General features: G+C 46.9%; 1 protein-coding gene across 7 annotated transcripts in view; it reads right to left on the reverse strand.

Annotated features, from left to right (window-relative positions):
- NGEF (neuronal guanine nucleotide exchange factor) overlaps positions 1-22998 on the reverse strand; it is a 135419-nt gene that overhangs the window by 27635 nt on the left and 84786 nt on the right. For 4 of the 7 annotated variants that reach the window (XM_001114604.5, XM_077957918.1, XM_077957919.1 and 1 more), the window contains 2 exons: positions 20950-21092; positions 14203-14501 (listed from right to left, as the gene is read on the reverse strand). In XM_001114604.5, coding sequence (XP_001114604.1) covers positions 14203-14501; positions 20950-21092 — 442 coding nt within the window. Of the gene's footprint in view, positions 1-14202; positions 14502-20949; positions 21093-21327; positions 22077-22998 lie in introns of those variants that run through there. The other 3 variants (XM_028831238.2, XM_028831240.2, XM_028831239.2) reach the window with 3 other exon arrangements.

Genomic DNA, 22998 nt, shown 5'->3' on the forward strand with positions numbered 1-22998 from the left:
AATCCCAGCGCTTTGGGAGGCGGAGGCAGGAAGATTGCTTGAGCCCAGGAGTTCAAGAATAGCCCAGGCAACACAGCAAGACCCCATCTCTTCAAAAAATTTTAAAAGTTAGCCTGGGGTGGTGGTGGTGCACACCTGTAGTCCCAGTTACTTGAAAGTCTGAGGCAGGAGGATCACTTGAACCCAGGAGTTCAAGGCTTCAGTGAGCTGTGATCACACCACTGCACTCCCGCCTGGGCCACAGAGTGAGACCTTGTCTCTAAATAAAAAAACAAACAACAACAACAAACTATTAATAAACTGAAAAAGTCCTACACGGGAACTCTTTCCCATTTCAACTAGATAATCTTTACTTTAAAAGGAGAGAAACATACTATAGTATTTTGTTCTGAAATTCTGGCTCCCCCGTGACTGATTAAGCCTACCAAAAGGCCATCATTGTAGGGTGTTTTCCTTGTGTGAACAGTAATTCAGCGCGACCTGCTGCTTTTGTAGCTAAAGAAAAAGAGGAGAGTTCCTGACAATAGATTGTGCTGGCAGTCCAAGTTGCCTGTCTTGCTTTGATAAATAGACTGAAAAAAAAGATCTGATACAGAAGTCACTGATTTGGAACATGCAATCTGAAGATCCCGGTTTTGTGTCCATTATCAGATATTAACAAAAGAGAAGCACATGAAAGGTCTTTAACATAAAAAGTCAGACGATAAAAAATCAGAGTGACATGCTGAAGCCCACGTGCTCACATTATTCACTACGAAATGTGACTGGATTGCGCATCAGTTCGGTCATCCTCATTTATTTTTAAAAATCTACATTTGATTAACTGGAATTTGCAAACATGCATAAAAGGAAGTAAAAAAATCTTTATTTTCTACGCTTTCTCACTATAGATGAAATGTTCTATTTTGCTTTTTAAAAAACTTTGTATATCTTGAACATTCACCTTATTCATTTTTTAAAAACACGTTTTTAAACGTTTGCCTCTTTGGGCCGGGCACGGTGGCTCACGCCTGTAATCTCAGCACTTTGGGGGGCCAAGACAGGAGATCACCTGAGGTCAAGAGTTCGACACCAGCCTGGCCAACATGGTGAAATTCCATCTCTACCAAAAATACAAAAAATTAGCCAGGTGTTGTGGTGAGTGCTTATAATTCCAGCTACTCACAAGGCTGAAGCAAGAGAATCGCTCGAACCCGGGAGGCGGAGGCTTCAGTGAGCCGAGATCGTACCACTGCACTCCAGTCTGGACAACAGAGTGAGACTCAGCCACAAAAAATAAAAATAAAAAATAAAATAAATACAATGTTTGCATCTTTAAACAACTGTATATCATCTTACTAAACAATCCCCCTGCCATTGGGCATATAGGTTTCTTCTCCTTATTCTTCCTGTAACTTTTTGCTGTGATGAATATGCTAATAAATATTTATACACATGTCTGATTATTTTGCAAGATAAATTTCTAGAAATAGAAGCACTAGAAAGTAAGCAAATATACTATTACTGGAGTTTCGATACAAATATACTCTTCTTATTGGCTGTGTCTGAAAGTGCTCCTTTAGAGTCCCTCAACACTAGGTTTTAAATATATATATTTAAGTCTCTTGTCATTTTGAGAAGCAGAAGATGGTACCTCAATACTGCTTAAGTTTATATTTCTATGACTGTTAGTGAGTTTGATTTTTCTTTCTTTTTTCATGTACTCATTGGCCATTTGTATTAAAATTTTATTTATTTATTTATTTTTGTGGAGATAGGGTCTTGCGATGTTGCCCAGGCTGGTCTCGAACCCCTGGGCTAAAACCACTCCTCCTACCTCAGCCTCCCAAAGTGCTGGGATTATAAGCATGAGCCACCATACTCTGCACCATTTGTACTTTTTTTGCTTTTGTTCTTGGGTTTTTTTTTTTTTCATTGCCAGGATATATTCTCATCTGACCCATTTGTACTTTTAAAATGTGAATTGCTTTGCCCAGTTTTCTTTGGGGTACTCATGTTTTTCTTATTGACAGAGCTTTTTAATCGACTGGAATCTGGGTTTTGCTGATGTATATGAAAACAACTAATTTTTGCATGTTTATCTTACAACCAGCACCTCCTGGAACTGCCTTACTAGGTCCGGTACTTTTATTTGATTCCCTCGGGTTTTTTAAGTAGGAAACCATAACTGGTAGATAATGGTAGATAAAGACATTCCTTCTTTCTGGCTTTCTCTCCTACTCCTTTCCTCATCTTATTACCTTGGACAGAGCTTCCAGGGCAACACTGAATCGTGTTAGTAGGCACTGCGTCTTGCCTTTATTGCCACCAACAGTTTTTTATTACGTGTGATTTTAGCTATAAATTTGAAATTTTCCTTATAAATCTCAAAAAAGTATCCCTCTGAGTTTTATCTAGATGATAATAGCGTACTCCTTTCTTTTTCATCCTCTTTGAAGATCCATGCATTTTTCTCCTCTGACCTATCAGTATGAAATTTTGGCCCCAAATATCTAACTATTAACCTATCTTTGCATTAATTCATCCTTGCTTAATGTATATTATTCATTTAATCTATCTCCAGATTTGATTTGTTTATGTTTTATGTATTTTTTTTTTTACCTTAACTCACGGCGAGATAGATCTGCATTTTAATTTTTTTTGGAGGGGGTAATACTTATTTTGTTAGGTCATATACAATAAAATGGAACATATTCAATCTTTTTGATGTTTTACTGCATGATAAAATTATCATGCAGTAAAAAGTGGACTTTTGGGGGGTGTACAGTTCTATGAATTCTAACATATCTGCAGGTTTGTGTAACCCACAATATAATCAGGATGCTCAACAGTTCCAACACTCCCCACAACCCACTCAGCCATCCCGTCTCCCCATGCTCCCCCCACACCTAACCCTTGGGCAACCATCCCATCTCCCCACGTTCCCCCAACACCTAACCCCTGGGCAACCATCCCATCTTGCCACACTTCCCGCATCCTTCACTCCTGGCACTCACTCTTTGCCAACGAGATCTGTTTTCTGCCACTAGTGTGGTCTCTTTCAGAATGTCATAGAAATGGAACCACACCGTGTGGAACCTTTCTCGTTTCTTTCGCTCAACAAGATGCCTTTGAGAAACGTCGATGTTGTCGCATATGAGTAGTTTCATCCTTTTTATTGCATGGTACACACCACCATATGGATGTACTGGTTTATTTTCTCTCTATCTGTTGAAGGACCTTTGGCTCGTTTCCAGTCTTCGGTGATTATAAGCATGCATTCATGTACACGTTTTTCTGTGAACGTAAGTTATTATTTCTCTAGGGCAGTGATTCCCAACCAGGAGCAATTTTGGTCTCCAGGGGACATTCAGCTAAGTTTAGAGACAATTTTGCTTGTCACGATTTGGGAGAGGGTTGCATCTAGTGAGTAGTGGCCAAGGATGCTGCTAGACCAATGGTCCCCAATTTTTTGAACATCAGGGACTGGTTTTGTGAAAGACAATTCTTCCACAGACCAGGGGTTGGAGGGGGCTGGATGAAACTGTTCCACCTCAGATCATCAGGTATTAGATTTTCATAAGGTGCAATTAGAGTCTCATAAGGAGCGCACAACCTAGATCCCTCGCATGTGCAGTTCACAGTAGGGTTCGCGCTCCTATGAGAAATATAGCCGTAAATACAGATGAAGCTTTGGTTGCTCACCTGCCACTCACCTCCTGCTGTATGGTGAGGGGGGAGGGCGGGGGGGTAATGGGGGTGGGGGTTGGGGACCCCTGTGCTAGACATCCCATGACACACAAGACAGCCCCAAAGTCAACAGGGCCACTGATGAGATGCTGCTACAGGGCGGGGCGGGGCTGTGTGGTAGTATGATAAATGCATGTTTAACTTGGTAAGAAACCACCAACTCTCATCATGGCTGCACCATTTTGTGACCTCACCAGCCATGTAGGAGAGTTCCAGCAATGTATGCTGTGTGTGCACACCAGCACTTGGGACTGACCTGATTTTAAAGCTTTTTGTAAGGAAGTGTGTAGCACTTACTTGCCTTCTGTATATCTCCTTTGGTGAAGTACCTATTTAAGTCTTTTGCCCATTTTTAAACTAGATTGCTGTTTTTTTACTGTTGAGTTTCGAGTTCTTTTGTGTATTCTGGATGCAAGTCCTTTATCAGTTAAGTAATTTACAAATATTTCCTCCCCATCTGTAGCTTCTCTTTTCATTCTCTTAAGTGTCTTTTGCAGAGCAAAAGTTTTTAACTTTGATCAAGACCAATTGATCAATTTTTTTTGTTTAACCTCAGGTTATAAAGGTTTCTCCTATGTTTTCCTCTAAAAGTTTTAAAGTTTTGCATTTTACATTTAGATGCATGATCCATTTTGAGTTAATTTTTGTATAAGGCATGAGGTTTAAGTTGAGGTTAATATTTTTGCATATATGTATCCAATGGTTCCAGCACCAACGTTCAATATTTGTTGAAAAGACTGTCTTTTTTCCATTAGTTTGCTTTTGTCCTTTTGCCAAAAATCAATCAGCCATATTTGTGTGGGTTTATTTCTATATATAAATCTAGCCATATTTGTGTGGGTTTATTTGAACTTTCTATTCTATTTCACCGATCTATGTGTCTGTAATTTCATGAATACCCCACTGCCTTGACTACTGTAAACTTGTTAGTTGTCTTAAAATCAGATAGTATGACCCCTTTGGCTTTATTATTTTTCAAAACTGTTCAGGGCTATTCTAGTTATCTTGCCTTTTCTGATAAATTTTAGGATAATTTTGTCTATGACCAGAGAAAATACTGAGTTGTTTTTTTTTTTTTTTTTTGAGACGGAGTCTCACTCTGTCCCCCTTGCTGGAGTGCAGTGGCCGGATCTCAGCTCACTGCAAGCTCCGCCTCCCGGGTTCAGGCCATTCTCCTGCCTCCGCCTTCCGAGTAGCTGGGACTACAGGCGCCCACCACCTCGCCCGGCTAGTTTTTTTGTATTTTTTAGTAGAGACGGGGTTTCACTGTGTTAGCCAGGATGGTCTCGATCTCCTGACCTCGTGATCCACCCGTCTCGGCCTCCCAAAGTGCTGGGATTACAGGCTTGAGCCACCGCGCCCGGCCAATATTGAGATTTTGATTGAGTTGCATTGAGTGTATAGATCAATATGGGAAGAGAATTAACTTTACTATGTTGAATCTTTCAATCCATGAACAGTTTGTCTCTTGATTTATTTACATTTTATTTGATTTCTCTCCTCACTGATTTGCGGTTTTCAGCACAGAGATCCTGTACATGTTTTGTTAGATTTATGCCTAAATATTTCATTTTGGGAGCAGCTATTGTAAATGGTATGAGAATTTTAATTTCGGTTTCTAATTGTTCACTGCTAGAATACAGAGATATGACTGATATTTGTATGTTGGCCTCGTATCTGGCAACCTTGCTAAAAATCACTGTTAGTTCTACGAGGTTTTTGTGGTAGATTCTTCGGGATTTTTCAAGTAAACATGTCATCTGTGACTGGGGCAGTTTTACTTATTCCTTTCTAATCTATATGCCTTTTATTTCTTTTTCTTGCCTTACTGCACTGGCTAGGATTTTCACAATGATGTTGAATAGGAATGGGAGCAGTGAAGGAACAGACAGCCTTCCCTTGTTCCTAATCTTACGGGAAAAGCATTCAGTCCTTCACCATTAAGTATGAGGTTTGCCCTAGGTTTTTGGTAGATGTTCCTTATCAGGTCCAGGAATTTCCCTTGTTTTCCTCCTTTGCTGAAAAATTTAATGATGGCTGAATACTGAATTTTGTCAAATGCTTTTACAGCATCAATTGTTGGAGTAACCATGCAGTTTGTTTTTTTTTTTTTTTCTTCTTTAGACTGTTAATATGGTGGGTTACATTAATTGATTTTTCAAATATTTAACTAACCTTGCATTCCCAGGATAAACTCCACTCAGTCATGCCATATTGCTCTTTTTATACATTGCTGGATTCGAATTGCTATTATTTTTTTACTGAGAATTTAAAAATAAACATTCATGAGGAATATTGGTTTGTAGTTTACTATTATACTGTCTTTCTCTGATTTTTCTATCAGGTGATGCTGGTCTTCTAAAAAGTTGGGAAGCATTCCTTCTTCCATATTTTGGAAAAGAATGGGGAAAACTGATACTATTTTCTACTTTAAATGGTTGGTAGAATTCACCAGTGTAAACTTACGGGCCTAGAGATTGCATATTTTGAAAGATTTTACATAAGAAGTCAATTTCTTTAACAGTTACAAGACTATTCAGGTTATTTATTTCATTTGGGGTGAGTTTTGGTAGCTTTCAGTTTGGGACATTGGTCTCTTTCATTTAAGTTGCCAAATTTATGTGTGTAGAATTGTTTATAATATTTCCTTATTACCCTTTAAATGTCTCGAGGATTCATCCTGTCTCCTTTTTCGTTTCTGATATTGGTCATTTATATCTTCTTCTTTTTGGTCAATCTTGATAGAGATTTATTAATTTTATTAATCTTTTCAAAGAATTCAATTTTGGTTTCACTGATTTTCTCTATATTTTAAAAAATTTTCCACGTTATTGATTCTTGCTCTCATATGTATTATTTCTTTCCTTCCACTTGCTTTGGTTTTGCCCTTTCCCCGGCCCAGTTTCTTAATGTGAAAGCTTAGGTTATTGTTTTGAAAGCTATCTGCTTTCCTAAGTAAGTATAATGCTATAAATCTGCTTCAAAACATTGCTTTTGCTGCCTCCCACCAACTTTGGTATGCTGCGGATTCATTTTCAGTCATTTCAAAATATTTATAACTCTCCTTGCAACTTCCTCCTTGACCCAGGGATTATTGAGAAGTGTGTTAATTTCCAAGTGTTTGGAGATTTTCTGTTTTCTTTGTTACTGATTTCTAGTGTAATTCCATTAGGGTCAGAGAACATACTTTCTATGACTTCAGTTCTTTTAAATGTGTTAAGGAGAGTTATGCTTTACCTTGGTGACAGTTCTCTTTGCACTTGAAAATAATGTGTATTCTGCTACTGTTGGGTAGAGTGTTCTAGGAATGTTTATCAGTTCTGTTTGGTTGATGGTGGCCCATTCTTCTATAACCTTACTGATTTTATGTCTCCCAGTTCTGTTGACTACTGAGAGAACAGTGTTCTTGACTGTATATCGACTATATATATACTCTTCTATTATTATTGTGGATTAAAATAATTTTGTAACCGGGTGTGGTGACTCACACCTGCAATCCCAGCACTTTGGGAGGCATGAGGCAGGCGGATCACGACGAGGTCAGGAGATTGAGATCATCTTGGCTAACAAGGTGAAATCCTGCCTCTACTAAAAACACAAAAAATTAGCCAGGCATGGTGGCATGTGCCTGTAATCCCAGTTACTTGGGAGGCTGAGGCAGGAGAATCACTTGAACCCGGAAGGCAGAGGTTGCAGTGAGCCGAGATCCTGCCACTGCACTCCAGTCTGGGCAACAGAGTAAGACTCTATCTCAAAAAATAAAACTAAAATAAAATAAAATAATTTTGTATGTGTTTGTACTTTAATTTTCAGATTTGGTTATCAATATTATACTATGTTCAAATAATTTGTGTATTTCTCTCATTTCCATGCTTTAGACCAGGGGTCGGCAAACTACAGTCCATGGGCTGGCCACTTGTATTTGTAAATAAAGTTTTACTGGAACACAGCCATACTCATTCCTTTACATAGTGTCTATAGCTGCTGTCACACCACAACGACAGAGCTGAGTAGTTTTGACAGACGGTATGGCCCACAAAGCCTGACGCATTTATTATCTGGCCCTTTAACAGAAAGTTTGATGATCTCTGCTCTAGACTTAATGCTGATCAATACAGTAGCAACTAATATTTGTTGAAACTGGGTGGAATTAAACATTCTGTTCCTTAGTTGCACTGACCAGTTTCAAATGCTCGGTAGCCACATGGAGCTAGTGACTATTGGAGACATGATGTAGAACATTCCATCATTGCCAGGCATGGTGCCTCACAACTGTCTCAGCACTTTGGGAGGCTGAGGCAGGCAGATCACTTGAGTTCAGGAGTTTGAGGTCAGCCTGGTCAACAAGGCAAAACCCTATCTCTACCAAAAATAGAAAAATTAGCCTTGCGTAGTGGTGTGCACCTGTAGTCTCAGCCACTCTGGAGGCTGAGGCATGAGAATCGCTTGAACCCAGGAGGCAGAGGTTACAGCAAGCCAAGATTGTGCCACTGCACTCCAGCCTGGGTGACAGAGTGAGACTGTCTCAAAAAACAATAATAATAAAAATGACATACAAAAGAACATTTCTGCCCAGGTGCAGTGGCCCATGCCTGTAATCCCAGCACTTTAGGAGGCCAAGGCCGGGGCATCACCTGAGGTTGGGAGTTCAAGACCAGCCTGAGCAACATGGAGAAACCCCATCTCTACTAAAAATACAAAATTAGCTGGGCATGGTGGCGCTGTAATCCCAGCTACTCGGGAGGTTGAGGCAGGAGAATCACTTGAGCCTGGGAGGCGGAGGTTGTCGTGAGCCGAGATCAAGCCATTGCGCTCCAGTCTGGGCAACAAGAGTGAAATTCTGTCTCAAAAAAAAAAAAAAAAAAAAAAAAAAAAAAAAAAAAGGCCAGGCGCAGTGGCTCAAGCCTGTAATCTCAGCACTTTGGGAGGCCAAGGTGGGAGGATCACGAGGTGAGGAGTTCAAGACCAGCCTGAGCAACATGGTGAAACCCCTTCTCTACTAAAAATACAAAAATTAGACGGGTGTGGTGGTACACACCTGTAATCCCAGCTACTCAGGAGGCTGAGGCAGAAGAATCACTTGAGCCTGGGAGGCAGAGGCTGCAGCAAGCCGAGATCATGCCATTGCTCTCCAGCCTGGGTTACAGAGCAAGACTGTCTCAAAAAAAAAGGAACATTTCCATCATGGCAGGGAATTCCACTGGACAGCTCTGCTGCAGGCCAGCCTAAGTAACACCAGACTCTCCTGGGATTTGAATATGAGTCCTCTGGGTGCAACATCTTTCCTGTAGGTGGTTTTTTGGGGTTACTGGTATATTTTTGCGTATTTAAAATTTTTACTTTTGATTCCATTGTTAGTAGCTTATATTTTCCTAGAAAATCATTCATCTGTTTTTTATCTTATCAAGACTTTTGCAGAGTATCTTCTTGGATCTCTGTCCTCTCTGTTCTCCTTCGGTTTGTTGTGTGTTTTCCCCTGATGTCTCAAGGTGGCATCTCAGAAGTTCATTTAATTTTGTATTTATCTCTTTTGATTCTTTCTATTCTTTGAAATTTGGTGTGCATTTTACACACACACTGCAAGTCAACTGGACTCACCACATGTTGTGCTCAGCAGCCACGGGTGGCTAGTGGCCGCCAGAGCGGGCAAGGCAGCTCCAGAGAGTATAAAGTTCAGTACAAATCTTTTCAACCAACCTAATTATTTCTTTCTGATTCCCCATCTCCCTGCTCTGTCCCACTCCTGTAAGATAGTGGAATGTGCATGGCAACGTCTCCTCTTGTTTCTGACAGATTCTGCTTTTTCTTTTTGGGGGAGTGGAGTCTCGTTCTGTCGCCCAGGCTGGAGTGCAGTAGTATGATCTCGGCTCACTGCAACCTCTGCTTCCCAGGTTCAAGCGATTCTCTTGCCTCAGCCTCCCAAGTAGCTGGGACTACTGGTGCACATCACCACGCCTGGCTAATTTTTGTACTTTTAGTAGAGACAGGGTTTCACCACGTTGACCAGGCTGGTCTCGAACTCCTGACCTCAGGTGATCTACCTGCCTTGGCCTCCCAAAGTGCAGGGATTACAGGCGTGAGCCGCTGGGCCCGGCCTTCTGCTCTATTTTTTTGTCCAGTTCATAACACTCCCAGCTATTACCTTTTCACTGTAAAGTGTACCTCTTGGGAATAGCCTTTCTAATCATAAGACACAATATCTGAAGATTAGGTTTAAATGAATAAAAGTACTGACAGATTTGCTATCAAAATGGAAAAGAGATTTTTATCCAAAAAGAAGATGTCGTGGACCAAGTGAGAGGGCACATAAGCTCTTGATAATGTCAGCTTTTTGCCGCGCACTGTCTTCAGCTCCTTATCTGTGTTACTTATTCAATCTGCACAAGCCTGAGAAGTAGGTACTAGGATTCCCATCTTACAGATAAGGCACAGAGAAGTTAAGTAATTTGCATAAGGTCACACAGCTAAGAAGCAGCTGAGCTGAGAAACCTAGGCAGTTGGGCACCAGTGACTCTGTGCATAAATTGCGTCCCTTATATTATCGTACAGGAGAAAACATTTGAAAATCTTAAAAAAAGAAAAAGAATATCCAGAATGTATAAAAAGCTACTACAAATCAAGAAGATAAATGTAAAGAACCCAATAGAAAAGGGGGAAAAGATAAGAACAGGCACTGATAGATAAAGAAATGGATACAGCCAGTAAACATGTGAAAAGATGCTCAAATTTGCAAGTCATCAAGGAGGGCAGGGTAAGGCAAGATACAATGTTTCACCCAACAGGTTAGAAGTTTGACAGCAGGGCTAGGGAGGGTGAATACAAATAGCCTCTCTTGCACTGCTGGTAGCAATGTGACACTTGTACTGCCTTTTTGAATGGCAATTGGGCAGAGTCCATCACCATTTAAAATGCACTTCATTCGGGACCAGCAGTTCCACTTCCAGGCTACAGCTGGTCTGAGACGAGCACAGAGATGTTCGCGCACACAAACTCTCCTGAGCAACCTCCACTCAACTCACTGGCTGAATACCCCGTACTCTGCTACCCCCCAGGCGCTCAGGGCAGAGGCTACCTGCCTGCCTCTCTCCCCATCTGGCGAGGATGCACCCACTGTCACTTGCATTCCTCAAACTTACTCAAGCCAGTGGTACCTACGATGCAGTTGTATCATTTAATGATAAAAACCAGTGAATTCTCAGTGGAAAGGGAGTTGTTTTAATGAAAACTGAGCTGAAAGCTCTGACGAGTCCAGGAAAGGCAAGTTGCTAAAAAACCATCACCAAAACCAAGCTGCTACAGAATGTGCTGAAACTAGAAGAAGTGTAAAACACTGTAAAAATCTATGAGGATTTTGCCCTTAGCCTGCATAGGCATCTAAACTCCAAACTTAAACGGTGCATTCTGGCTGTGTCTAATCAGGAGAGAAAATAGATAAAGCTGGTCCTCCAGTGAAAACCCATGATCCAAGCAACGGGCTGGACGCATTTGCAGTTTATGTTTTTTTAAACAACGAAAATACACAGAGGAGTCATGTATTTCATTGCAAAACTCTTTTTTTTTTTTTTTTCTTCTGAGATGGAGTCTTGCATTGTTGCCCGGGCTGGAGTGCAATAGTGCGATCTTGGCTCACTGCAACCTCCGCCTTCAAGCGATTCTCCTGCCTCAGCCTCCCGTGTAGCTGGAACTACAGGGACCCGCCACCATACCTGGCTAATTTTTTGTATTTTTAGTAGATGAATAAGATGACAAAACAAGATGACTCTGTTCACTTGGGTAATTTTTCTTGCCCTGAACTCTACTCTGATAATATAATGGGTTTAGATTTCTAATCAATTGGATAATTTCATTTTTTATTTTTATTTTTTTCGAGACACAGTCTTGCTCTGTCACCCAGGCCAGAGGGCAGTGACACCATCTCGGTGCACTGCAACCTCTCCACCTTCTGGGTTCAAACGATTCTCCTGCCTCAGCTTCCCGAGTAGCTGGGATTATAGGCACCCGACACTATGCCCGGCTAATTTTTTTTTTTTGAGACAGAGCCTCACTCTATGGCCCAGGTTGGAGTGCAGGTGTGTGATATTGGCTCACTGCAACCTCTGCCTCCTGGGTTCAAGGGATTCTCCTGCCTCAGCCTCCTGAGTAGAGTAGCTGGGACTATAGGTGGGCACACCATACTAGGCTAATTTTTGTATTTTTAGTAAACATGGTGTTTCACGACATTTGCCAGGCTGGTCTTGAACTCCTGACCTCAAGTGATTCACCCACCTCGGCCTCCCAAAGTGCTGGGATTACAGGCATGAGGCACCGTGCCTGGACCACCCGGCTAATTTTTGTATTTTTGTAGAGCTGTGGTTTTGCCATGTTGGCCAGAGTGGTCTTGAACTCCTGACCTCAGGTGATCTCCCACCCTGGCCTCTGAAAGTGCTGGGATTACAGGTGTCAGCCACCACACTGAGCTTCAGTTGAAGAACTTCCGTCCTTTAATGGAGGAGTTTCAGCCGTTCGCATGTATTGTTGTAACGGATTTGTTTGCTGTTAAATTTGCCACTAATTTGGTGCTGTTTGTTTTTCATGCTTCTTCACTTTTTGCTGTCCGTTTATGACAAGGGCCTTTTCTCTGCTTTCAGCTTTGCTTATGTTGTAAAAGGTTTCTAACATGTGTTTAAGTTCTACTAGGATTTATTTCTAAGTTTGTTTTTTTTTTTGAGATGGGGTCTTGCTCTGTCGCCCAGGCTAGAGTGCAGAGGCACGATCTCGGCTCACTGCAACCTCTGCCTCTGAGTTCAAGCGATTCTCCTGCCTCAGCCTCCCGAGTAGCTGGGATTACAGGCGCCTGCCACCATGCCTGGCTAACTTTTGTATTTTTAGTAGAGACGGGGTTTCACCATCTTGGCCAGGTTGGTTTCGAACTCCTGACCTTGTGATCCACCAGCCTCGGCCTCCCAAAGTGCTGGGGTTACAGGCGCCTGCCACCGTGCCCGGCTAACTTTTGTATTTTTAGTGGAGACAGGGTTTCACCATCTTGGCCAGGCTGGTCTCGAACTCATGACCTCGTGATCCACCAGCCTCAGCCTCCCAAAGTGCTGGGATTACAGGTGTGAGTCACCGCACCCAGTCTTATTTCTAAGTTTTACATTAGAAGTTTTATTAAAAATAAATCAATGTAGCCATTTACAAATCACTGCTCACAAGTTAGGAAGGATGCCAAAGTCTAAACATTTTCCATACTCTACTGGGCACGACACCCAGGTGAAGTCTAGGTGGCCCTTCAAAAATCCACTTTTATCAAGCCTTCCCTAGTAGCAACTCCATTCATCGTAAAACCCAAGTCTCAGGTATATGATGCTGGTCAGGAACAATTCACGGTTTTGGTCATTAATAGTGTATATAGGCTACTGTTTCATGTTTTAAATAAACAAGAGCAAATGTTTCTGTAGAATCTAGCACAGGAGTAATGGGGGGGTAGGGAAAGGCAGGACTTCTGGAGCCACAGCTGCCACAAGAAACAAGCACAAGGATGAGCTTGGACAAGCACGTGAGAGTGCTCAGGAATGCAGGTGAGTGTGGTGGGGGTGAGACGGAGCGGAAGAGGACACAGATGATGGAACTGGGTGGACCAAGTGCTTATAAAAACCAAATCTCTTCTTTTGTTTTTCCCTTCTGTGCCCACTTTCTAAATTTCACAATTAACTCGAACTTGCATATTCACAATTTCTCTCCACCATTCTTCCTGTTTACTCCTGACCATATGCTTGTTTCTCAATACCACAAATTTTCCCTTAATACTCAAATGATCTTTGTTCCGCTAAAACAAACACTTAAATTTCTTATTCATTTGTTACTGTTTTTAATTGATCATTTCTCCCTGCTAGCAACAAACCATCAGGCAACTCAACGATTTCGCCTCAGCCTAATTGACAGTCACTGAAGTCCACCTGAACCATCAAACGAAGGGGCCAGAGACACGAATCCCAAGTTTCTGCAGCATTTCAGGAGCAGGTGGGCAAGCTGAGGGACCTCCTTCAGAGACCCATTCATTCAAAGTTCAGACAGCCCCAAAAGAAAGTGATGCGATAAGATCGTGAACGCAAAGAGATATGGCAGACCTCCGTCAACCACAGATCACTGCAGCTATGGCATGGTCACAGTGAGCTCAGCATTGCCTAGTGCCGTGGCATTCACGTGTGACGGAAATATGCAACGATGATAACAAAGGGTGGAAAAACTGCGATCAGACAGCAATGCTTCAGATGCTCAATATTGGGGGTGAGCTATCCTAGAAGGTAAATGGGTGTCTCTTGCTGCCTGTAAAGCCATGTTTATTTTTCTACATGTTCTAGATGGACAACCCTGTCGGCAATTCCTCTGGTGAACCAGCTAGGGCACCTCACCCCCTAGAGGAAGCCTCACCCCCAGCAGTGAGGGTCACTCCTGTGTGCTGTGGGGGAGCCCCCACCCCTCGGCGCTTGTTACCTCTTGCAGCTTAATCTCCTCAGGCTGTAGGATCTCAAGCACCCCACTGCTCCGGATCTCGGGGAGATCCTGCCAGAGGTTGAACCTTGAGTGAGGGTTACTGAGCAGGCAGATCTGGGGCAGAGCCTTCCTCTCTGGTGGGCTGGCCGGCTCCTCCTCCTCCTCTTCCTCTTCCTCCTCCGGGGTGTCCTCACTGGCTGGGGACCCATTGGTATTGTCTTCTATTTCTGCGTCCTGTTGCCTCCTGGTTTCAATTTCTTGGAGAGTCGATTTATCTCGGTATTCCTGATACAGGAGCCCTGAAATCAAAGAGTTGTAAAAAGGAAAAGGAAAAGATCTCAGATGACAATCATTCCAAATCCCTAAGTCAAGGCTTCATGTTCTTATCAAGGGTGGCTGCTGTGTCCAGGAATACACAGTGCAAGCCAGCCCCGCACCTGTCTCAGCGGCAGGCTCCAGGCCACCGGATACACTGCCGTTGTCTTCATTTCTTGGGAAAGACCAGCATGCTTATGTTTTTTCCCAACACATAAAGAAATGCCCGAATGGACTCAAAATCCAATATATGCTTTCCCCACACACACCTGGCAAACAAGAACCTAGAACCTAATGTGTCCACCACCAAGTTGATGGGAATGTCCCAACTGTGTCTCATTATCCCAGCAGGGTAATTTCCGTAGCCCTAAATGCTTCAATATTCAAACTCAGGAATATTCATTTGTGCAGTGAGGGTAGCTGTAAATTCTCATTTTGAAGGAAAAATCAGCATTTTATCAATCTTATGATTTAAAAAGGGAAACATTCCCTTTTTGCTTTCACAGCTGCAGACTTCACTGACCAACTGTACTTGCAATGAATGCTTTCTAGTCTCTCAGGTAGATTTGGGGGTGCGGCTGAATCAGTGCAAATGGAGCACCTCCAAAGGGATAACCCCATTTCCGATGTCCTGGCCTTGGGACACAGGGACTTCCTCTCCGCACAGGCAGCCATGTCAGGGTGGGGGGTTGCCATGGCTGGGTGGGACAGTGAGGGGTAATCCTGCCTGCTGCAGGCTGGGAGGAAAGAGGTCAGACCCCAAGGTCTTGTCCACGGTGCCACAGAGGCAGGAGGCTAGCCCGAGGGCAAGGGCTAGACAGAGCAAAAACACTCTGTTCTACATTTTATTGTTTTAAAATGTATTTACTTTGAGATTGGGCCTCACTCTGTCACCCAGGCTGGAGGGCAGTGGTGCAATCATAGCTCACTGCAGGCTCCATCTCCTGGGCTCCAGTGATTCTCCTGCCTCGGCCTCCTGAGTAGGTAGGACTACAGGTGCGTGCCACCATGGCCAGCTAGTTTTCTCCTCTTTTTTATTTTTTGGTAGAGATGAGGACTTGCTATGTTGCCCAGGCTGGTCTTGAATTTCTGGCCTCAAGCCTCAGTTCCTGGTCTTGAACACCTCTCCCCTCAGCCTCCCACAGTGCTGGATTACAGACCTGAACCCCTGTGCCTGGTCCTGTCTACATTTTAGAAGCATGGACTGGGAGAAACGGGCTGCAGCAGCTCCCTGGAAGATCCAGGATGGAGGCCTGCACTGAAGGACTGGGAAGGGGATGAAGCCAAGTGCCTGATTCGGGGACAGTTACAAGATACAGGACAGGCCCCGGGCCATGCATAACATTCAGGTGACCAGTGAGGCAGCAGAGACCAGAGGTCCCACTGGAGCAGATGAAGGTCTGGCTGAGGGTGGCGTCGGGGCGGTGAGGATCGAGATGTACCCAGGCACCCAGGTGGAGGTCTCGTGGGTATCAGGATGTCCTGGTCTGGCCCTTGGGACAGTGGCCGAGGCCCCTTGATATGTGCAACTATGAGACAAAGATGATTCCCAGAAAGTTGCAATATGGATGAATATAGCACTTGATAAGCACTTGCTCTTACAACGCAGTACAACTGTTAGCTATTATTCTTTCTTTAATTGTTAAACATATCTAAACTGTAGAAAAAGGAAGAAAAGAAAAACAGACCACCTTCAAAATCCTGAATGAGGCTGGAGAAATTATATTCATGAACAGGAACCTAATAAGGCGGCCCTATGGATTAAATGACTTGGTTTCCAGGCTCTGTAACTCCAAATTACAAAGCTTCTCTGCCAAGGTAACCAGAGCGTCCACTTCAGCAAGCTAAAAGCCCGTGCTTTGCCAATGATGCAGCCCAGCCGGATACAACATGGAGTTGATTCGACAAAGGAATAAAAAAGAAAATCCAACTCTAAGCTAAATGCAACCCTGACTGAAGACCCATAAAGACAGGTCTGACGTCACCACCCACATCAGTTCAATAATGAGCCTAAGGTAGGCTGACTGTTGCGACGTCAGGCTATCACTATCCTGTGATTCTGACACTGCGGTTACAGAGGTTTAAAGAAACCAAGTTTCAGGGGTTGACTTGAATTCACTTTTCAGTGCATAGTGCAGTGTCTCCTACATGGTAGGTACTCAACTACTTGTTGAACACCTTTTAAAAATGCGGTTGCCAAGGCTGGGTGTGGTGGTTCACGCCTGCAATCCCAGCACTTTGGGAGGCTGAGGCAGGTGGATCACTTGAAGTCAGGAGTTCGAGACCAGCCTGGCCAACATGGCAAAACTCCGTCTCTACTAAAAATACAAAAATTAGCAGGGTGTGGTGGCAGGCACCTATAATCCCACCTATTCAGGAGGCTATGGCAGGAGAACAGCTTGAACCCAGGCGCCTGGTGGAGGTTGCAGTGGGCTGAGATCGTGCCACTTCACACTAGCCTGGGCAAAACAGCAAAACTCCGTCTCAAAAAACAAAACAAAACCAAAAAAAAAAAAAAACAGTTTCCAAGCTTCACAAAAGTGTCTCACTTGGCATATTTTTGAAGGCTCAAAAATATGTCTTATGTGTGCTATAGTCGGTAAATCATGGGTGAATACTATCTTGAACATCTCACTGTGATACATATGCTGAACAAAGACAAAAATATCAGCATTGTGGGTAGCTGGGTTGAAAATAATAGTTCTTAAGTCACCCCATGGCAGACGCTGTTGACTGCCTCTCCCGCACCCCCTTGCGCCCCTCTCCCCGGTTGTAAGGGGAGGGCCTCTGTTTGGGTGCTGACCCAATCTGTGCTCGGAGAAGTGAGTAAAGACTGACTGATCAAAACCTACCATAAGGCCGGGGGCAGTGGCTCACATCTGTAATCCTAGCACTTTGGGAGGCCAGCGCGGGCAGATCACTTGAGGTCAGGAGTTCGAGACCAGCCTGGGCAACATGGAGAAAGCCTATCTCTACTAAAAATACAAAAATCAGCCAGGTGTGGTGGCAGGCGCCTGTAATCCCAGCTACTCGGGAGGCTGAGGCAGGAGAATCACTTGAATCCAGGGGGCGGAGGTTGCAATGAACTAAGATTGTGCCATTTCACACCAGCCTGGGCCAAAGAGCGAAAACCTACCAGGATAGTTCCTTGCCCCTTGCCAGTGGTGGGTTAGACACAGGCATGAGGCATAGCTTGACTGCAGTGGTGTGAGTGCTGGTGTCCCCCTAGATTCATACGTTGGAACCTAATACCCAGTGTGAGAGTTTTAAGAGATGGAGCCTTTGGAAAGTGACTAAGACATGAGGGCACTGCCTCTGTGAGAGGGATTCATGCCCTCCCTTATAAAAGAGGTGGATAGGGCCAGGCAGAGTGGCTCATGCCTGTAATTCCAGCACTTTGGGAGGCTGAGGTGGGTGGATCATGAGGTCAGGAGTTTGAGACCAGCCTGGACAACATGGCAAAACCCCATCTTTACTAAAAATACAAAAATTAGCTGGGTGTATTGGCAGGCGCCTATAATCCCAGCTACTCAGGAAGCTGAGGTAGGAGAATCGCTTGAACCCAGGAGGGGGAGGCTGCAGTGAGCCGAGATTGCGCTACTATACTCCAGTCCGGGTGACAGAGCAAGGCTCCGTCCCCAAAATAAATAAATAAATAATTTTTTAAAAAGCGGTGGAAGGGAGCTGCCTGGCCCCTTCCGTCCTGTGAGGATGCACCAAAGAAGGCATCATTTTTGAAGCAGAGAGAGCCAGCCCTCAGCAGATGCTGAATCTGTTGGCACCATGATCTTGGACTTCCCAGCCTCCAGAACCGTAAGAAATAAACTTCTGTTATTTATAAGCCATTCTGTATACGGTATCTTGTTACAGCAACTGGAACTGATTAAGATACTGGTCAAGGAGAGTAAGGGCACACCTTCTAAAGGCTTGTCAAAAAGCTGTCCCTCCTCTACAGACACTTGAAGACAAACCGCCCTTCCTGTTTCACACATGGCTCCCTGAGGATGTGATGCCTGGAGCTATGGCAGCCATCTTGTAACATAAGGCCCACCTGGAGGAGGCAAGCAGCGTGACTGTTTGGCTGCATGAACCAACTCTGGAACTTCCTACCTTTGGACTCATTAACTGAGATGGGGCATTTTGTTGTTTAAGATCACTTTTTGATAGATATTGTTACCTGCAGACAAAGACTGTCAATACAAGTAACCTTAGAGTCTTCTCAAAACTTTATACTTTTTTCTGCGGTATTGAGAATACAAATTTAGACACCAATGTATCTGGAGTTATGGTGTTAGACAGTTACCTGATACAGTGTGTAACCATTTCTCATAACCTTTCATTTTTATTTGCCTTAAATTCAGATTACAAAACGAATAAGTTTTCTTTACCTGAGAAACTATACTAACATATTAAATTTCTGTAGTCAACGTACTGTCAATAGATCATGCTTTCCTATTTTATGTATTGTACATTTAGTCGGCACAACTTTAAATGGAAATAACCTTTACCTGTAAAGGTTTGCACTTGGAATTACCTCCAAGTGGAACTGAAGACTCCCACTTTTCTTCCCCCTTAATCAGCTTTAGGAAGCTGCCGTCCTTTCCTAACATTTGGCAAAGAATTGCTGAACTCACAGAGCTGAAGGCAGCTAGGCTGTTGCGGGGATCTGTTTAGCACAGACCTCAAGTCTATGACAGAGGTGAGAAGAGGGCAGGGACAGCCCTGGGCTGTCAATCAACACATCTGTTGAGCTACTATGGGTCAGGCCCAGGAGCCAGGAAAAGACATTCACCATGACAGCAGCAGACAGCTGCAGGAGGTAGCGGGAGGAACATCAGAGGCCCTGCTGCTTCCCAGTTGAGCACAGTGATGCCCCAAGCGACCAGGCACTAGAGCTCGGGACCCTGCCTGCCAGCTTCGGACTTCTGCCACTGGCCCAGCAGGTTCAGCCGTCTCCAAGAAAGATAGCTCCACATACCCATAGTGCAGAAGGGAGGCGCGATCTCCTCCCCAACATGGATGTTCTTCCTGGTCATGACACTGATCTTAGCAGAAGAGGAGCCCTTTCAAGAGGGTGGAGGTCAAAGTCTACAGTGTATGCTAAGTCAGATGTGACAGCGTGGCAGAGCTGGGAGAAAGGGGTTGTCAGGGGCCTTTGTTTTAAAATAAGGATTTTCTAATTGGCATCAGTTTCAGATCAGACCTTCTCCATTCCCCCAGCAAACAAAAGGAAAAGCCGCCACCGCCGCCACCACCACCACTACCCAGCCTGACACGTGGAGGGGGCCCACTGGGAACAAAATTCCTGGAGTCAGCGCGGCTTAACAGCATGCAGTGTGCGCTCCACCCCCTCAGCTTCGCAAGGGCTCAGCTCCTCTCCGGGCTCAGTTTAGCAAGATCCCTGCTAGGGAAGAGTGGGCTGCCCGGGAAAGGACTCCCAAGCACGGGGTCTCCTGTGGCGATGGAAGCTCCACTTCCCCACTGGAGACACGTCGCGTCTGTCCAAGCATTTGGGACTGGAGGACAGTAATTATACATTTAGTGAAGAAATTTTCCAAACCTAGAATTTTTGTTTAACAGATAGACTGTCGGCTGCTCTGACAACAATGAAGAACCAAAAGACTTTCTAAGCAGCCGGAACCATTTTCAGAGTAAGGGAACCTATATTATTCATTCCCGGGTGCCTCTCGTGACGACATGAGAACTAGCTTGATGTCACTAGTGATTTTTTTAAATGCAAGTATTAAAGTTCTTGGGTCACTATTTGAATCCATTTTTCCCTATTCACAGCGCTTCAGGTGCAGTTATGTAGCAGTTGGACCACACAGGCTGAGCCTCGGCTTCCCTTCCCGGCCGTATTCCTGGAGAGGCTTCCCTTCCTAAGCCAAGGGCCTCTGGGGCTCTTGCTTCCTCCCTGCTTCGCCTTTCCTTCCCCTGTGCAAAGTTGGCCACTGCCTCCTCTTCTTGAATTGCACCAGGCTTTTCCCAGAACCCCTCCACCCCCTTCACACACCTCCCCCTCTAGCCCAACTCTGCTCCCAGCAGCCAGTTTGGCTCCCAGGTCTTCCCTGATGGGGGATAGTGGAGTCCTCCCCACTACACAGCTCAGCAGCGCTGCTTCATCCCTTCTTTCTGGCAGGAGTGATAAGGGGTCAGAGAGTCCTCCCACCAGACAAAAGCTGGGTAAATAGACCTCTCCGCAGAGAGCAGGACAGAAATGTTCGCTAAAGCCCCCTTGTGCAGCGCTATTAAAATGCAGCAGTTTTGCCTGCGGAACCATTTAGGGCCAAACATGTCAAAAGCTTTCCTTACCCATGTCAGACGCATTCCTTCGTATGAAACACAACGACTTCCCATGAGCAGGAGGACCCTCAGAGTCCTCCAGGGACCCGCGTTTCCCAAATAAAGCCCAGCTACCGCGAAGACACCCACCTATTTGTTCAATGAGGTTTCTCCAGGAGTCGGCGGGAATGGGGTGGATCATCCGCAGGGCCTCGGTGAGCGTGGTGGGGCTGTCGGCCAGGGCCGGCCACTCCTCGGGCGTGGCCCCATTTCCCGGGGTGGAGGACGACTCGCTGCCAGAGAAGGAGGACAGGCACTGGTTATTTTTAAGCGAGGATTCACCTCGGCTGGCTCGCGAGGGGCGTGGGCACAGGCGGCTGCTGGCCAGCCGGACCTTACCCGGGACCGTCCAGGGGCAGCGACCACAGCCGCCGCAGCCCCTCCCGGCCGGGCGGGCCCCAAAAGCCCTTTTTGTCACCGCACCAGGGCGCGACTGGGTGATTCATTTCCACACCAGCCCGCCCAAACCTCCATGGTTTTGGAGCTCCCGGGCAGGCGGTGGAAACTTGGCGCACCGTGCCCACTCTCCGGCGCCGCTCCGACAGCCCGACGGGTCCCGCGGCCAGGAAGCCACCCGGCGTCCCTCGCCGTCACTCGGTTCCCGGTCCCTTTCGGATTCCGATCCTCCCGTCCCCAGGCCACGCGGCACGGAAAGGGGATGCCGAGCGGGACGCGCACGACCAGGGCGCCCGGGACGAGGGCGCTGGAGGAGACTCCGGGCAGGGACCGGGGTCCCAGGGGCCTGGGTCGGGGCTCATCACCCACCGGATGGGGTACGGGCCCGACGAGGCCCGGGGGTGGGAGCGGGGGCGGCGGGGGCCCGCGACGGGGGAGTGGGGATAGGCCTCGCAGGGGGTGCCCGGGACCCGGGGCGCAAGCTGGTAAGGAGGCACGCGGGGGCGGCGCGCCGGGGCCGGGACGGGCGCCCGTCCTCACCTGCCGGGCAGGTGTCCCGCCGCCGAGTCGCGCGCGTCGCTTTCCGAGGTGGAACTGTCGTGGTCCACGGCGCAGGCGGCGCTGAAGGCAGCGGCCAGCAGCTCCATGGGGCCGGCGGCGGGGCGGGTGCGGGGGCCTGGTTGGGGGCCACGCCGGGGCCAGGGGCTGAGTCAGGGGCGACAAGCGGGCTGCGGAGCGGGGTCGCAGCGCGCGCGGCTCGACCGGAGCTGCCGCCGCCGCCACCACCGCTGCCGAGCACTCCCGCGGGCGGGCGCGCGCCTGGAGGCTCCCGGGGTTGCCACGGCAACGGGGGAGGCGGGAGGGGCGCGCGCGGCGGGGGCGGGGGCGAGGCCGGGCGGCGGCGTGGCGGGGGCGCCCGGGCTGGGCGCGACCCGGCCCCGCGGGCGCCGACTGAGGGTCGGGGCTTCCCGCGGGCCCGCGCCTTCCTCCCCCTCGCCGCCGTGCCCCGACCCGGAGAGGGGCAGAGCCGTGGGGGCCCAGGAGCTGCGCCTTTGCCTGCCCGCTCCCTCCTCGCGGCGGGGCGTGCCTGGAAGGGGCGGGCGAGGCCACCCTCGGCCCCTCAGTCCCCTCAGACCTCCTCCTTGCCCAAGCCGGGCACCCCCTGCGGTCTCCCGCAGGGTCGCAGCTCGGTGACCGGCTCTGAAGCTTCGAGCCTGGCCTCGGGGAATGTGTCCCCGCTGGAGAGGGTCTCCGTCTTGTCTCTGCTCCAGGCGGAGACTGGGGTCTCAGGGGCTCCATGCAAGGCCGCTCCTGAGCCTCTCGGTGGGGAGGGGGCCAGCGCGGAGGTCTCTCCCGGGCGAGTCTGGTCGCACGACGAGCTACCCTCAGCTACGCATGACCCTGGCGGGTCCGGGGTGGGTTTGGGGGCACGAGAGGAGGAGAAACCAAGTGCCCGAAACCTCTGCCGGGTTGCCCTGCCCGGTGACATCGACTCCTGGACTCTGCGCCTTCGCGTTAGCTGGGTCAGTACGCTCGCGGATCAGAAAGAGCAGAAAGGCCAGCTGGAAGAGCGAGGCCTGGAGGTGCCTGCGGACCGAGCCAAGCTGCCCTCTGCTTAGGGATCATGCTGTCTGCTCAGGTGTGGCGAGGACATCTAACAAGATGCCCCCTCCACCCCGCCCCGCCGCCCAAAGGCCCCTGGCACGCTGCCCCGGTGTCCTTTTCCGGAGGCCTGCCGGCTCA

This window comes from Macaca mulatta, chromosome 12 (assembly GCF_049350105.2).
Source record: "Macaca mulatta isolate MMU2019108-1 chromosome 12, T2T-MMU8v2.0, whole genome shotgun sequence".
NCBI lineage: Eukaryota > Metazoa > Chordata > Mammalia > Primates > Cercopithecidae > Macaca > Macaca mulatta.